Source organism: Geotrypetes seraphini, chromosome 11 (genome assembly GCF_902459505.1).
Source record: "Geotrypetes seraphini chromosome 11, aGeoSer1.1, whole genome shotgun sequence".
NCBI classification, from domain to species: Eukaryota; Metazoa; Chordata; class Amphibia; order Gymnophiona; family Dermophiidae; genus Geotrypetes; species Geotrypetes seraphini.
The window spans coordinates 12,956,467-12,974,250 of NC_047094.1; the positions used below are offsets into that span (position 1 = coordinate 12,956,467).

At 41.8% G+C, this 17,784-nt stretch overlaps 1 protein-coding gene across 6 annotated transcripts in view; it reads left to right on the forward strand.

The window, feature by feature from the left end:
- The window catches only part of TNRC18 (trinucleotide repeat containing 18), a 223,838-nt gene that overhangs the window by 138,852 nt on the left and 67,202 nt on the right, over positions 1–17,784 (forward strand). For all 6 annotated transcript variants that reach the window (XM_033914995.1, XM_033914996.1, XM_033914997.1 and 3 more), the window contains 3 exons: positions 1,675–1,953; positions 11,977–12,213; positions 16,426–16,847. In XM_033914995.1, coding sequence (XP_033770886.1) covers positions 1,675–1,953; positions 11,977–12,213; positions 16,426–16,847 — 938 coding nt within the window. The remainder of the gene's footprint in view (positions 1–1,674; positions 1,954–11,976; positions 12,214–16,425; positions 16,848–17,784) is intronic.

A 17,784-nucleotide genomic window follows, 5' to 3' on the forward strand; every position in this document is an offset into this window, starting at 1 on the left:
GTCACAGAACCAACAGACCTCCAAAACCTGTCGTTTCTTTCTGTACAGCGTCGCCAAAATCCGACCCTTCCTCTTTGAGTGCACTGCTAAGACCCTCCTCACCTTTCGCCTAGACTACTGCAACCCTCTCTCTCCCCTTCAATCTGTTCAAAATGCTGCTGCACGCCTCATATTCCGCCAATGTCGCATTGCCCACACTACCCCTCTTCTGCTGTCACTTAATTGGCCCCCTATCCGTTCCGCATACAGTTCAAACTCCTCTTGCTGACCCACAAGCGTATTCACTCAGGAGCTCCTCAGGGTTTCTCCTCTCTCATCTTTCCCTATACTCTGCCTCTATACTTCTCCTCTTTGGCCATCTCCAGACTCCGTCCCTTCTGTTTTGCACCACTGTATGCCTGGAACAAACTGCCTGACTTGGTGCGTCAAGCTGCGTCCCTGGCCATCTTCAAATCCAGACTCAAAGCCCACTTCTTTCAAGCTGCTCTCAGTTCCAAATTCCAGCCTACCTGCTAAGCACTAGAGAATGACACGGGGACCAATTTTCCCCGTCCCCGCAGGAATTCAATTTCTCTGTCCCGTCCCCGCGGGTTTTGTCGCTGTCCCTGTCCTGTAAGCTCTGCCTTAATTGCACAAGCCTCGCACACTTAAGATTTTAAAGTGTTTGGGGCTTGTGCAGATGAGGACGGAGCTTAGGCATTGGTGGAGTGAGGCATTATGACATCACAATCTGAGCTCTAGAATGTTGCTACTTAGGATTTGAAAGGGTTCGAGGCTTGTGCAGATGAGGACGGAGCTTAGGCATTGGTGGAATGAGGCATTATGACATCACACTCTGAGCTCTAGAATGTTGCTACTTAGGATTTTAAAGGGTTTGAGGCTTGTGCAGATGAGGGCGGAGCTTAGACATTGGTGGAATGAGGCATTATGACATCACACTGAGCTCTAAAATGTTTCTATTTAGGATTTTAAAGGGTTTGAGGCTTGTGCAGATGAGGACGGAACTTAGGCATTGGTGGAATGAGGCATTATGACATCACAATCTGAGCCCTAGAATGTTGCTACTTATGATTTTGAAGGATTTGAGGCTTCTGCAGGTGAGGACGGAGCTTAGTCATTGGTGGAATGAGGCATTATGGCATCACAATGTGAGCCCTAGAATGTTGCTATTTAGGATTTTAAAGGGTTTGAGGCTTGTGCAGATGAGAAAGGAACTTTTAGGAATGGGGCAGGGACAGGAAAAGAACTTGCCGGAATGGGAAAATGGGTTCCTGCGGGATCGGGGGGAAAATTTGTTCCTGTGTCATTCTCTACTAAAAATCCCTGTCTTTGTCACTCCCTCTGTAATTCCCCCTCCTGTGCAATGTGTATAGATGCACCTTTTTATCCAGTTTGTCTGTCTCAAATAGATTGTGAGCTCATTCGCGCGGGACTGTCTCTACCATGTTCTGGTGTACAGCACTGTGTAAGCCTGGTAGCGCTATAGAAATGATAAGTCGTAGTAGTGGTAGGTGCCATATAGATGCGTACTGTTACGGAATTGGTCTCTAGCTGCTTAATGCATTATATTAGAAGGGCCCTTAACATTTCAATTTTACTTAGACAACAAAGGTAGCAAACTTTTGATTCTTTCTTTCTTTACTTATGTCTGTTAAAAACTACTTTCACATACAGATACAGACTCTGAGGAAGACGATGAATCTTTAAGGGAGGAGTGGCCTCCCCAGTCGTCATCTGTTTCCAGACTGAGGCAATCTAGTCTCTACAGCATAGTGGCCAAAAAGAGCAGCAAGACAGCCGGAGGCTTCAAACCGGCCACCAGGGGAATGCCGGCCGCTGGGACTCTGAAATCAAAGCAGGCCGCGACTAGGACGCAGCAGTTTTGCTTGCTGCTGCGAGAAGCCGAAGCTGGATCTTCCTTCAGTGATTCCTCGGAGGACTCGTTTGATCAAGGTTACTAAATTAAAAACAAAAACACAACCAATAATACCATCTATACATGTATATATAGAGAGAGAGATGGCACAGTTGAATTCAGCCATCTTTGATGGCCAAATTAAGGGCGGCCATCTTTGTTTCTGGCAGCGTAGTCTGCTTCATCTCTAGAACCTTTTTTTTGTACTTGTATTATTGTGATAATAATATTGGCTCTCTTAGAGCCCCCTCTAACTGACCGGTTTTCAGTCTCCACATGCCCTCTCTCTTTATTTGCTCACTACCTCCGTACAGCACCATTTTTTTTCTTTGACATGAGCCTTATAAAGGCTTCAAAGGGTTTTGTAAATGGAAAACTGTTGTGTGGGTGTGCGATTCGATGTTTGTATTGCGATTTGGTATACCAAGCTTTATTAAACATATCAAGTTCATTTTTAACTAAACAAGTGTGCTTTGTCTCTCTTGCTGTGTCTCTTATTAGGTAATTTAGATTTTGCTTCCCTTCATTCCGCTTTTTCCTCCCTTCCCCCCCCACCACTCCAATAATTAGAATGATTTTAATACAATCTTGCAATCTGTCTCTATTATTCAAATATCCCGGAGTGTGATTTGCATTGGCTACGTTTTCCTCACAGCAAACAAAACTGAACCTTCCCTCAACCTTTTGTTTTGATTGAATGTATTATAGAAATGTATGTAGGTTAATTTTCACATTCTCCAAAAAAAAATGCAAGAGTGTTTTGGGTAGAAATATATATGGTCTTTCCACTCATTCTGAAGTTGTTCATTGGTTTTAAGAGAAAATAATTGGACCAATACAATCAACCAGAAATGCTAAAAGAGATATGAACCTCGCTGAGTGACAAAACCACCTTAGTTTCGGCCATAAAACAAATGGCCACCTATCTCCCCGTTGCCCTCTATTATGTCCTGCAAAGAAAAAGATCTAAATTGAAAGAAAAGGATTTAACCCCCAAAACTCCAAAAAGACACATCTTATTGTTGAATCTTAAATGATAAAACTTTTCCCTCTAATAAGACCAGGAATTTTTGAATAACAAAATCAAAATAACCCAAATGACGCTGACAAACTTGCTGAAAGTGATCTTGACCCCGCCATTTTGAATCTGAACAAGTCAAATTAAAATTGAGAAAAGATTCGTGGAGTTGCCAAAGAACCGATACCCAGACCACAGAATAAAGGTGGAAACTACTTTTTAAGCTTTGGTTTGAATGACTTGTGATATCATTTGATGCATTACAGAAACAATTCTTAGCCACGTGACAAAAGATGAAATTCCATTTCCTTTGACCTGAATATCCTGGTGTAGCTTCACTTGAGCATCAAATCTACACCCTCTTAATTATGGGGGAAGTTTACAATACTAGCCTCCAGGGGGTGCAAATTCTTTCAGGAAACTGCTTGCTTTGTTGCAACTGATACGGCTGGTGTATTTCAAGACATTTCCCCTTGTGATTGCACTGTTCTGTATTTCAAGATGATCCCAGGTCACCATTAAGGCTCCAGAAATCCAGAATTGGTGACTAAAATTGAGCACCCCTGCAATTCCTGTTTAACATGGTGGTCATTCAGCAGGGAAGAGCGAAAACCACTGGGTATGTGCAGAGGGGAGGAGGCGGGGACATTTGTTGCAAATTATACGCATTTTTTTTGAATGGTCTCTTTAAGGGATATTTGGGTAATAGGGATTTCTAATGGCTTTCCCTGATACTAAAACCAGAATATAAATTAACCCAGCTTTTCTAGATTGCTTGCTTTCTCCTTGCAGCTGCTTGAGCACCCTTCACCCTTGACCCCTACTCATGATGCTTTGAATGTCTGTATCGGTAACTTGCATTTGCTCTCCCGCTGCACTAAAGAAGCAAAGTGATTGGCTGGGAGTAGGGCAGACACCGCACAGCAGGGGGTCAGTTTCCATGCCAACAGAGCCTTGAACATTACGTAGGTAGGCAAAAATACCTTTTCTTTTATCGTCTCTGACACCACAGGTCTTTTTTTTAATTGGTGATGCATCCACGTCTGTAATACATTATGTAGACTCTACGTTGAAGGGGAATTTCTATATTAATTTTCTAATCGGAAAGTACCTATAAAATGTCCATTTTGGTATAACTTTTGTTGGAATAAATCAATATTCTCGAATGTATTCTGTGCACTTTACCTGCTGAAGACTCCAGAAAAAGTAGCTGTTAGCATCAGAGAGCTGCAACCTGTTTAGGAATTTACCTTTTTTGCGTTCTGGGCAGATAAGAGAGCATTCGCTAAAAGAGGTGGTAGAGAATGACATAGTGACAAAATTCATCACCATTCTCATCCCTGCGGATAACTGCGGGAAACCATCCCCATTTAAGGAGAGAGGGAAGAATCAGAGTATGAATGGGCTCAGCCACTGACCCTCAAGCTTTGCATTGTGATGTCATAATGCTTCATTCCACCAATAAGAGCCAACCTCATCACAATGGGTTTCTTATCCTATACTTGACTCAAATAAGAATCAGAGTATGAAGGGGCCCAGCCACTGACCCTCAAGCCTGAATGCTGGTGACTGAGGTTGAGACAGACACTAAAGAATGACAGTCTCTGGTATCCAGAGCTGATACTGTGATGTCATAATACCTCAATCCACCAATGCCTAAGAGCCAACCTCATCATCCTATACTTGGCTCAAATAAGAGTATGAATGGGCCTCAGCCACTGACCCTCAAGCCTTGCATTGAAGAATGCTGGTCTAGAAGGACTGAGGTTGAGATAGACACTAAAGAACGACACAGGATGGTTTCCCATGGTTATCCGTGGGGACGAGAACCATGATAAATTCTGTCACCGTGTCACTTCCTAAAGCCTATTGCCAGAGCAGAGATAGGGGAGGAAGAGATGTTGGAACATCACAATGTAATTGGGCGAAGTTGTTGAATGTGGTGCGATACATTCGTCATATTTAATTTAGAAAGCCTAACTCTCCTTATAAGGAGGGGGGGTCATCCCTAATTTTAGCTAGAAAACTACCATTTTTGAACATTCATCCAATGCCGTACATGTCACAGAAGCTGTGGGATGATCCTCGTGCTCAACACAAAAGCTTCTGAGATGACCCTCAAAACAACTTTTGACATTTGGCTTCAATAAAGAGATCACTGAACAATAATTGTGTGATATTTTGCTGGCAAGAGCCAATTACCTTTCAGCCAATGTCAATGTGGCATTAATTGTGCTTCCGAATTGGGCTATATATTATTATGATGGTTTCTCAACAGACGGCTGGATATTCTTAGCTGGTTGAGAAACTTTCACTTTTAGTTGCTCACAGCAAATGGTGCTTGCTTGCCCTAAGATTTGCCCATATTGATTTCGACACAGTTTTATGACATTTCTTGTTACAAATCCCTTTAGCATAGATGCTTCCCTTGGGCGCCTATCAGAAAATGTAATGACATAATTCTTAATATAATTAGATTCAAAGATCATAGCTCGACTCCATCTAATGTAGGGTTATTACATAACAGTACTCGGCACTTTCTCAGGTCAGAAACATGTCCTTTGAGTTTGCCAGTTCAAACTAGAGAGTTGCACGGGGACAGAAATCCCACCCATCCCCGCCAGGATCCTCTCCGTCCACACCCGTCCCCGTAAGGAATTACCTCCATCCCTGCCCGTCCCCATAAAAAGCAGCAATTACTTCTGACAGGATCATCAATTCCACAGTTTCTTTTGCTGTTTTCCTTGTGGAATCTCTTTGGTGGAACCCTTTTTTTGTTTTCTGTTCAGGTAATTAACTTATAAACCCCCTCTTTTACTAAGGCTGACGTGTCCATTATATTATATGGACGAACCCTGCTTCCAAAGCCTTCCATCCCCGTGGGAGTCCCGTGGGCCAGAGGGGGGTCCCTGTGGGAGTCCCATGGGTTAGGGGGGATTCCCACGATCCCCATTCCCGTGTAAATCTCTAGTTCAAACATCGTTCTTTGACATGGTAGAAAAGAATGGCTATATACATGCGCACCTCACCTCTTTTATATAAAGGTCCAAAATCATCCATCTTTTCTTTTTTCTTTTTTTACACACACCACGTACATGTCTTTATCCACCATGTAAACATTTTTCTATTTATCTGCTCTTATTCGCTATGTACACACTGTCATTTTCAAGTGCTCCCCTATCACATAGGGGTCTTTTACTAAAGTACACTAGCTAAATCGACTAGCATGCCTTAGTACAAGACCCACATAATGTCATAAATGCTTCAGTATACCCATTTACCCCCTTAGGACCCCTGAGGAAGACACATAGGTCGAAACACGGACTGTGCTGGGTCCCCTTTCCAAGTTGTGGATATCATTTATTGACTCTTCTCTTTTGAATGAAAATCGCAATCAGCAACATCTGTCTCCACAGTCTCTGTAGCTTTAGAAAAGAATGGATTACTAGTATATGAGCAGGGAAGAGTGCAATGGATTTTTAAGGGCTATTTTTTTCTTTGTTTTGGGGTTGTTGTTTTTTCAAGAAACCTCTGCCTTTGATTACAATTTATAAAAACATTTCTGGAGTCAGCAGCATTATTCATTAAACAGAGAACCTGAAGCAAATGTGGATATTTTGTTTGGGTTTTGGCGGAAGCAGAACCCCATCAAGAATTTGATTATTCCAAGCCAGTGATAAGAGGACCCAATAGCTGTCTAACGTCTGCCTGCACTTAGCCCTGCTTTGTATGCTATATGCTTGCTTGATATTGTGAGAAAATTATGTTTTTATAATCTTATCTAAATCCTAAAGTGTGCTTTTGTGTGTGTGTGTGTGTGTGTTTTTTCCCCTCCCTGTGCTTCTTATGACTCATTTTCTTACAGCGACACATCAGTCTTTGGAAATTAAATAACCTATAGGAATTTCTGTTAATTTTTTTAACAAGGAACTATAACTGTTTTTCATGACTTATCTAACATTCTACAATACCTTCTTTTTATCTCCCAAAATACCAAGCGTGGCATTCCAGAACTTTTTTATTTTGTGTAAGTCGTATTCTCTTCCAGTCCTTGAGTGCAATAAACAGGTTGGACTTTCAAGCTAGCCGCAATAAATATGCATGAGAGGGATTTGCATGCCTCCCACCTCCATTGAAATTAAAATCTCTCTCGTACATATTCATTAGAGGTACCTGGAAAATCTTATGTATCAATAGCCCTCGATGACTGGAAATGAATATTATTTTAGCTGCGTTTTCTTTCCTGGTTGTGTTGGCAAAAATATATAGATATATTTATTTATTTATATTTTGCTAACCAGATATTGAGTTCAGTTATCAGTGAAACAAATTTGATTCAAATATTCTTTCTATTTTCAATATCAAACCATGAGCAAACTACCCCCTCCCCTTTTAGAAATCCGTGCTAGTGGCTGCCGCTGCCGTAACTGCCCCAAAGCCCTCAGAGGTATTTAAAGGGCTTCGAGGCTTTTGCCGCGTGGCAGCCTCTAGCACGGCTCTGTAAAACGGGGTGGGGTGGGGGGTTAGATTTTGGTTTTGTGGAGTTAATTTTATTTAGATAGGGAATAATTAATTTTTTATCCATCCTGAGAGATCAATGCGTGTGTTTGGGGGAGAGGGGGGGAAAAAAAGGGACAGTAGAAGTCATGTGACATGTTCTGATCCGGCTGAAGGGAGAGGGGACCATTTTCCAAATGAAGGAGTTTTTAGAAGACTTCAGGTGTTCTTAGTTCCCATGTTCCTTATATTTGCTGATATAATAATTCACCCTTGTTAAATGTAATCATTATTTTCCCGTGAAAACATTAATGGATATTTACAGTGTGGTCCCTAAAGCACTCAGTCAGTGGAGTGATGGTATCAGATAGGGAAAAGGCAGAGAATGGCCGTGCATTTGTAATCGCGTTCCTGGATACAACGAGTAGACGTTTCAAAAGCTCCACGCATTTCCCAAGGCTTTCCCATATGACAGAAACAACAAAAAAAAGGCAAGGGGGGGGATGTCTAGTCAACCCCAAAATAAAGCCCTTATTGGAGACAAAAGGTCCTAATAAGGATCTCCGTTTTCGGCGCGTGGAAGACGCCATTTAAAGAGTTCTTCAACTCTGCTTCGTTTCAGCGAAGTGTCCCTTGAAGAAGGCGTCTTTCACGCGCCGAAAACGGTGATCCTTGTCGGGACTTTATTTGGGGTTGAATAGACATCCCCTCTTGCCTTTTTTTGTCGTTTCTGCGTATATCTGAAGGTGAGGGGTTCTTCTCTTTGCCTGCTTTTACTAAACTAAACGAAAACTTAAATTTATAGACCGTGTCATCTTTATGAAAATAAAGCTCGATTCGGTTTACAGTGTATCATGTTAAGGGTAAAATACTAAAAAGGAAAGTTTACAATTTGGTGAATAACCAAGTTTTTTAAAAGTGTTTACGGAAGATTTGAAGAGAATCTAGTGCTCTCAGCCAAAGAGGAATATTATTCCATAGTTAAGTTCCCATATGACAGACACACTGCCACAGAATCTGGAAAATGGCTTAAATTCTATACTGCTATCTGACATGAACCTTTCTTTCAGTTCAACCATGTTCATGAATCTTAAACTAAACTAGTATGTTTAAGCTAAAAAAAACTGCAAAATATTGGGCAAAAAATATAAAAAGAGACGTCTGAAAAAGTTACCCTATGATTAGGATGCAAATGATTTTTTTAAAATTAGCGCCACTTGTTACACCTGAACCGTAGACCTTTTTTCCTCCCCCACCGACGTTCTCCTTATTGAAAATAGTTGAAGTGGCGATCTCTGGGTTTAAGGAAGGGTAGCCGTGTGATGGGGCCAGCTCAGGGGCTGCCCAGTGCCAGGCCCAGGAACTGAATTGGACTCCCTTGCTTGGGCCTTCCGCTCCTGGAGGCAGTTGCAGCGGGGATTCTGCAGAGGCGGCATTCGCAGCTTCTGGGGGACGGAGAATGAGTCCCGGTCATCGGGCAACAGCGAGGCCTGGATTCAGGGCCCGTGACTGCAGGGTTCAGGGAGGAGCCCTGGTGCATGGTCCCTGCTTGAGAACGGGTCACTGCTATGACTGGACTAAGTTAGGAAGGGTTACAAAGTAGGGAAAAATTATATTCCAAAGGAAGGCTCTGTAAGCCGGAACCCAGCCCTTTCTAACTTAGCAGAAGGAAAGTCGCCCCTCAGCCTTAGGGCCTGCAATTCAAAAGGGTTCAGTGGACCCAGGGAACAACACAAAGTGAAAGATGGGCCGTAATGGCCCGATTCTGTAAATAGGCCCTAAGTTAGGAGCCCTACTGCTGTCTAACTTAACGCTGGATTTTACTAAAGCTTCATACCATATGCCAGTGAGAAACTCTCCAACGCTCATAGGAACCGAATGAGCGTCAGAGTATTTACCTCGACGGCTTGCAGTAAGAAACCCTTCTGCGGTTTAGTGGAAGGAGCTCTTAATTGTTTTACTTGGCTTTAATCAGTGCAGTAATTGAGCACGCCATTAAAAACCATTTAAAAACTCGTTAAAAAATGTAGGCGTCGGGAGGCATCGTAATTGCGTCTACAGCAAGGCGCCTAATTGTGCCTACAGCCACAGTAGACGTGGTTAGAGGTGGCCACTAGGTGCGATTCTCGGGTGTCTGCAGTGTAGGCCAGTAAATCCATGGCCTATATTAGCAGCGCCTGAGTTTCGTGGTAGGCTCAGTCAACTGCAATTTTTTTAATGGCGCCGAAGCGCCGTTTTTATAGGCAGCCGCCAATTCAGGCACCAATTACAGAATCGGGCCCTTTTCAAAAGCAGATCCCGTGTTCCAAAGACAGCCATACTTTTTTAGGGCTACCATACGGCTCCAGAAAAAGGAGGACGGATCGAGACCTCCGGGTTTTACTTCCGTTGAAAACCAATGGAAGTAAAACCCGGAGGTCTCAATCCATCCTCTTTTTTTTTGGGGGGGGGGGGGATAATATTTAGGCTAGTAGGGCCTGAGCTTTCTTTTTAATGTTTGCCCAGTAATTTAGTGGGATTTTTTTTTTTTTTTCCTCTGGAACGACAGTGTAAAAGAAAGTAAAATTAGCTTTGGACAATGGCCAAACAAATAAAAAAAATTTCCCCTTCACTAAACCAAATACATGTGTAGCAAATAAGAGGTTAGTTTGAAAAATGCTGGTTTTACTTGCATGTATATTTTTTCATATATATTTTATCTGTCTCAAGTTTACACAGTACAGCACAAGCAGAACAAATGCATCGCAGCAATATCAAGATTTCCCTAAATTATACGATGCAAAGAAAAAAGTGCCTTCAAATCACCAAAGGAAAAGGACCCCGTAGCCTCCACTGTTAGCCCCCAACCAGGAGAAGAATCAAGACACCAGTCACGGGAAAAAAACATGCATTATTTTTCGATGTAGAGCGTTAATACAGCATTAAGGCTAGGCAATCCCTTTCATAACCCAGGTTCATTTGAAAAAGAGGATCTTAAGCATAGTTTGGGCTCTGGGTGCTTTTTATTTAATTTCCCATTCTCCCAGGGGAGCTCAGAATGGTTTACGCAATTTTATTCAGTTACTCAAGCATTTTTCCTTGCCTGTCCTGGTAGGCTCACAATCTATCTAATTGGTATATTTTGAAGGAATATTTGCCCAGTCCTGGGCAGTCTAGTATGGTCTCCTTATGAGTGGCATGAAGTGACATGGGTAGGGGTAGGCTAGATGCACTTCTCTTTACGAGAAGCTTGGAGCGATATGGGGACCAAAACTATGCCAGGGTACACCTGGCGGGGCCTCCGCGTGTGCGGATCGCCGGACTTGATGGACCTAGGGTCTGTTCCGGAGATGGCGCTTCTTATGTTCTTATGTCTGTGTCCCGTATGTGGACATTCAGTTGAGGACGGGCTGGGGAGGGCTTTGATGGAGACTCCAGTAGATAGAACCTAAGCACACTACCGGGCAGGTCTCTGGCCCAGAAATATCTAAGAAAAAGGACAATTTTAATTAAATGATTGATTTTTATAGAGCATATAGGGTTGGGCAGACTGGATGGACCATTCGGGTCTTTATCTGCCGTCATTTACTATGTTACTATGTACCTGGGCCAATGGGGGGATTAAGTGACTTGCCCAGCGTCACAAGGAGCAGTGTAGGTTTGAACCCACAACCCCAGGGGGCTGAGGCTGTAGCTTTAGCCACTGCGTCACACTCTCCCCCTGGATGGTTTTTCTGAAATATATTTGCTTTTGCCTCCCATGCTGGTGAGCGGGAATTTATGATATATTGAGCCGTTCTCCATAGGGTTGAGATAGATAGATAGACACACACCTACATATGTATTCACCTTCCCGTGCTTTCAAAATATGGCTTATTTTAGTTTTTATTATCCGAGTCTGATGATATTTTGAGATCTCAACCATCACCATGGTATCATACGGAGCCTGGATTTCTCTTTCTCGTTTAGAAAGAGCGAGACTAGAAGTCGTGACACATTTCTGTCTCGTTCTCGCTGAATCCCTGGGCACATTTAGTCTTGTTTATTTTTGTTTTCTCTTTGCAAGTTCTCTTGATTTCCTGGACGTATTAGTTTGCCTCTTTCACACATGCTAAATGTGAGATTCATCTACCAGCATCGGTTGGTTTTTTGTTGTTGTTTTTTCCCCCCTCCTTTTCTAAATTTCCCAAAAGTGACTTGACGTAGAATTAAACAGGAAAGAGAAAACAACACCGGGCTTCAGCAAGCAATCTTTGGGCCAGAGAAGTGAAGGAATGAGAAGTAGGGTACTCGGGGCTTCTACAAAACTGAATTTTCCTTTTTGGTAAAGGGCAGACGCAGCCCGTTGGCTTTATCTTGAAGATTCTGTCAGTTAAAAATTAAACATGTATCCTCCATACCTTCTATCATCTTCGAGAGGAGGAAGGAACATGGTTCTGTCCTTAGCAGAGGATGGATTAAACGCAGTATAACCAGGATGGATTTTGTTATTTTTCCCTATAAGAATCTCTGGCCAGTGGATCCTGAGAATCTTTTTAATGTACTTCCTTTTCTTTCTGCATGCTAGATTATAGCTCAGAAGAGGAGGAAGACGACGATGAGTTTGAGGAGGACCCTGACGAGTGTATGATGAACGGCAGTGACAGGCTTTCGGGCCCGGCCTTGGATGAGAGTGGGCTGGGGCTTTTAGCCAGGTATGCTGCCAGTGCTCTCCCGAGTCCCGTCATCTCCTCGCCGCTATCGGTCATCCAGCTGGAGGCAAAGCAGAAGGCCAAGAAAAAGGAGGAACGTCAGAACCTGATGGGTAGGTTACGCTATTTATGGGGAGTCGAAAAGAAAGTGAATGCATCTCTTTGCAGAATTGCATATTCTCAGCTGGATCAAAAGCGAGCAAAGCGAGGGAATGCGCCTTACCTTGCAAAGTAATAGCGTCATGCGTGATTTAATTTGCTCCCTCAGAGGGGCCTTGCAGAAGGTGCTTTACTAATAGCAACAGAAAGACAAGTATTTTTCGGCGCTTAAAAATCAAAATGGGTTTCATATGGCGGAAGATAAAGAGAAGTGATTCCTACTTGATTTTCTGTGTATGGTTTAGAATCATCAGGGCATTAAATAATGATTGGTTTTGCTATGTAAAGACTTGGGGTGGGGGTAGAATTCTAAATCAGGGCACCCGCATTTAGGTGACCCAATGCAGCACAAGGAGTGTCTATTTTATAATGGTATCTGGGTATCCCGGTCCTGTTATATAATAGCATATATCCCTTTCTCTATTAGCCAGAAATTTCTGACTAGGTCATAAATTCTAAGAAAAATTATGGCGCCGGCTGGATCGGTTACTAGAACACGGCAGAAAATAGATGGCAACCAAGGTGACTGATTGGTGCTCAGTCTCGTTTATTAATTAAAAGACTCGACACGACTGTGTTTCGGCCCCAAACGGGCCTGCCCCAGGAGTCTGAATATATAACGAGACAAAACGTATATGGGGATACTCAGTCTTCAGTTCTTAATTCTGTACTCCAATATACGTCCACCGAATGGTTAAAACAATGAATGTAATGAAACTGGGAGGCGTGGCAATCAAAAAAAGAAAGCGCACCAATCAGTCACCTTCGTTGTTTTTCCTCCGCTTTCACGTTCTGTGAAGGTGATATCTCCTGTGTTTTCTGAGAAAAGAAATGACACCCTTTACCTAGAATCTATCAGTTCTTCTAGCCACTGTTTGAAAGAGGGTAGCAAAAGATAGCAATGGGAGCTTAGGACTCGTTCAGTCCCCTGAACCTTATGACTAATATTCTTTCTTATAATATAATTCAAACATTAAAACTAAATAAATAACATAGGCTTCATATACTCAGTTAATGACACTATTTTGGAATACAGTGTCCAAAAGATACTGCTGTCTAAGCAGTGGTGCGTGGTCAGGGCCTTCAGGGGGATTAGTCCCGCGACCTGAAGGCCCTAAGGGCACTGCTCTGAAGTTTATTGACTGAACAGGCAGATGCTTTTCAACCAATCAAATTCAGATCAGTATTGTCAGAGCCTTCAGGGGGGGGGGGGGGGTTGGAGAATCCACAGCCCAAGAGCCCTGCTTTTTTTTTTTAATTTTTTTTTGGGGGGGTTACTTTTTTAATGCAGTTTGGTTGAGCAGGCTTCCTACTCAACAAATCAAAATGCACCAAGCAAAAAAGTAAACAAAAAAAAATTTAAAAAAGCAGGGCCATAGGGCTGGGGATTCAGTAAATTTCCGGAAAGCCCTAACCGCCTACCACTGTGTCCAAGATAAACTTGGCAAGAAAAGAAGTGTTGTAAGAAGGTACATTTTAAGCTAATTTTGTGGTTGAATGAACAAGTTAGGCCTTTGTGTTACATTAGAATGGCTTGGGCATTTGTTTTCTGTTAATGGATAAAGAGATAGTGTTAACATTCCTCATTTTCAGGTTTTCTAGTCATTCAGGCGAATTAGCAAGTGGCAGCTTTTTTGGGCTGCGGTCTCAAGGCTTTATGCCCTTCCTCTTTCACTTTTCCTTCCCTTTTCGCTCTCCTCTTATCTTTATCCTCCTTCATCTTTATCTCTGGCTCCATCGCTGGCTGTATCTGATGCCCTTTGTTCACCCCGAGTCTCTGGTGTCAGTTGCCAACCACAGTTCTTTCAACTGAAAAGACATAGCAGTTGCTGGGAATGCTGCCTTTTTTTTTTTTTTTTTTTAGGTGGGGAGAGGGGGATTGTTTGGGGATTTCCAGAACACTGGCATGTGGTATCAGTTACTGGTATGGTATTACAGCAATCACACTCCACAAAAAACAGGCCTCCGTCTCTCCATTAGTCAAAGCAGACATCACCTATTGCTCTCTATCTTGCAAAAACCACCAAACCAAGCATTAAGTCCCAAGGGTAAATTAACTGGTTCTGCTTAAGTACCTATCAGCAATAAGAGAGAGCGACCCTCAGATTCTGAGAGGCCCTTAGACACAACAGATGCAAAAATCAGCCTGCAAGTGAGTTTTCTTGCGGTTTCACTGCTCTCTGTATGTTTTTTCTCCCTTGAATTCGGGTCTCTGTTTTCAACAAATCCACTAATGTTTTATTACGCAACCAAGGGAGAAGCGGGGCTGGATTTCGATTTAGGTCGGCGGCGGCAGTTGGAACTAGTCAAAACATCACCTCCATTTCGTTTCTGTTCCTGGATCTTTTCATTTACGCCGTCTTCTACCATTATGAATCCTGGTTTAAACCTGGGGCATGGCCCGCTGCGCTGATCCGTAATGTACTTAAATGTGTATCAGCGAGCAGCCGACGGCGTTGCGCTAGGGATCAGCTCAGCATCATCTGAGTTGAACTGAAATTCCTAATATCATGAGTGTCTGTCTAGGAAGCGTTTTCAGCATCCAAATGTTATTACCTCTGTAGGAATAGAATTTAGAAATAAAACTGAAAAATGTGCGTTTAATGGGTTTGCTTGTATCCGTTTGAATTAAAAGAGATTTGTGGCTAAGCCCCCTACTCTTCTAATGTATGGGAAGAACTTTTGGGGAGGATCCAGCTTCTATTGGGAGAAGAATTCTGTAAGAATGATGTATTTTGAGCTATATTTTCACTTTTGTCTGGGAATTCTTTGGGATTTGTATTCCGCCTGGGGTGTTCACTGTTTAAAGCGAGATGCCACCAACAAGAGAAAAGGGGTAATAATTAACCAGATAACAAAAAAGACTTTTTAAAAATATAAACTGCAAAAAATGTTTTGCTTCCTCAGCAAATGAATGATACTAAAGGCGGAAAAGGACGTCATGATAACAATTATTGGATTATTGTAATTCGGTCTATTTAAGTCTAACCAAGAAAAGTCTCCAAATACTTCAGCAGATCCAGAATACTGCGGCCAGGTTGATCTTTACACAAAAGCAAATTTGATCATGTTTCCCCGCTTTTATTCAAACTTCACTGGCTCCCAATAATTTCCAGGGTCCACTTTAAATGTGCCTGCCAAGATCTTGCATGGCACTCTTCCTCCTGTAATTCCTCTCTCTTGGAATTCTGCGAGACCTGATATTACCAGATCTATCCAAAAGCTTAAATTATCTTTCCCATCGTTAAAAGGAGCTATTTATATTGGAAAATCAGGGAAAGCTCTTTACTTTAAAATTATTGAGCTTTGGAACAACTTTACTGTCCAGCTCCGCAATTTGGGCTCTTTCCAATTATTTTGAAAAACATCTGAAAACTTGGCTCTTTTCGCTGCTCTCTATACAATCACTAACTCTAATTATATTTTCCTTTCTTTAAATTTTTTGTAAACTGTGCCGAGCTCTGTCTTTATAGAGAAGAGGCGGTATATAAGCTTAAGCTTTAGTTTAGTTTAATTGGCAATTTAGTCAGTGCTAGAGTCTGAGAAGACCTTTAAGATAAGTGGTGCCAGTGCTTCATTTCTAATAATAGTCTTATGATTGAACTGATTGGGGTTTAAAAAAAAAAAAAAAAAAAAAGATAATAGAGTACTTTTTTGGTGCTTAGAGTTTGCACATGGACTTCACCTAGAGGTGGTTTTTCAGGATAAGGATCTGAAATCGTTTCGGTCATATGAGATTCTTTGATCTAAGCCTTGTGTTATTATGATGTCCTTTATTATTATTCATTTGTTGAGGAAGCAAAAATTTTTTGCATTTTATATAAAAAATATTTTTTTTTGCTATTGGTTAATTATTACCCCTTTTCTCATGTTTTTTAGCCATTGTGGGTAATATTTTGTTTGAGATTATTATTATTTTTTTTACTCTGAACCTGTTTAATCAAACTAAATATACAGTACATTTTTTTATTTTTTATTTTTTAATATATATATACGACTGTACCCTTACATATACCTGTTTAACCAATGCCATCAGTAGCATTATTCCAAATTCTGAAATGATATAGAAAGATTTTTGGTAAAGTGACTGCTGCTTTTCATTTCTCTCTCTCTCTCTCTCTTTTTTTTTTTTTTTTTTCCACATTTTGTAATGGAAACTGGATTAGAATATACGGATTCGGAGAGTGAGATCAAGATCAGGAAAAAATCGCCAGTGGGGTTCCTGCGAACAAAGAAAGTTCCTTTTGAGCTTGGGAACTGCTCTCCTGTTTCATCAGGTGTTGACACCTCCGTAGGGAGCTCAGATAAAGCCAAGATCGAGAAGGGGCGGAAACTGAAGAAACTTAAATCCCCAAAGGATCTGACCTTTGAATTTGGGCAAGAGGCAAGTGACGATGATTTGTGGACTCGGCGTCGGAGCGAACGCATCTTCCTTCATGACTCCAGTACATGTAATGTGCTCTCGCCAACTACTCCTACAAGCTCCACACCAGTTTCCAAGCCTGGTCGTTGTGGCACTGGGAAAGGAGCACCTCTGAGTCCCAAAAAAGAAGGGAGTAAAGGGAAGGATCGGAAGGAACTCACTAAGGTATGAGATCTAGGTAAACTGCTGGCTTGCAACTCTCGACTTTGCTTTCACGTCTTAGGTGGGTCTAGTGGAAACGGAACTTTTCTCAGGTTAGGAATTTTATGTATTGTAGCTAAGGTTATTGACTCTGTTTTGTGTAGTTGGGAAAGAGAACCATTAAATTAACATGTTCTGATCATCGATTCATCTTGATGGTGACTCTTTCTTCATCTCTTTCTATGTAATCTACTATGCTCAAAACAGCGTAACTGGGCCATCAATGATTGATTTTTCTTTCACAGTTTTGCTTACATTATTCCACCCTCAATTGCCTTGAAGGAATCATAATAAAAGACGAAATAGACAAGAGGGACTTTTATCAGACACCATTTACCTAGGTAAAAGGACTGTCTGAAAGCTGCCTTTCTGTCTACTTGGGTAAACATATTTGTGAAGTTCTCAGAAACCAGCTTGAACGTGTATAAATAGATCTCAAGGTCAAGACTTACAGATTCCAAGCTTCAATCATTGATCCTTGAAATCTCCCCCTTCTTCTTTTCAAGCTCTATAATAATAATTTCAATTTTTAATATTTCTTTTCAATAAAATTCTTCCAAAGGTGGATCCTTATTCACAAATATATATATATAAATTATCCTCCACCCAGTGTAGAAGCAGAAATAACTTATCTTAAGTAGATGCAAAAAAATTCAAAGCCCGACGGGACCCGTTTTGCCTTTTTATATTGGATTTCTCAAGGGCTCAATCATGACGCTGCATCTATTCACTTCTAGCTCTGTCATGATTGAACCCTTGAGAAAGCCAATGCAAAAGGTGAAACGTGTCCCGTCAGGCTTTGAGGTTTTTTTGCATGGATTTCCAGCACTGCGTTGGTAGCCTGAAGTCCAATGCTAATCTTATTCAAAGAGCCGTATACAAGTTCCAGTCCCTTTCCCTG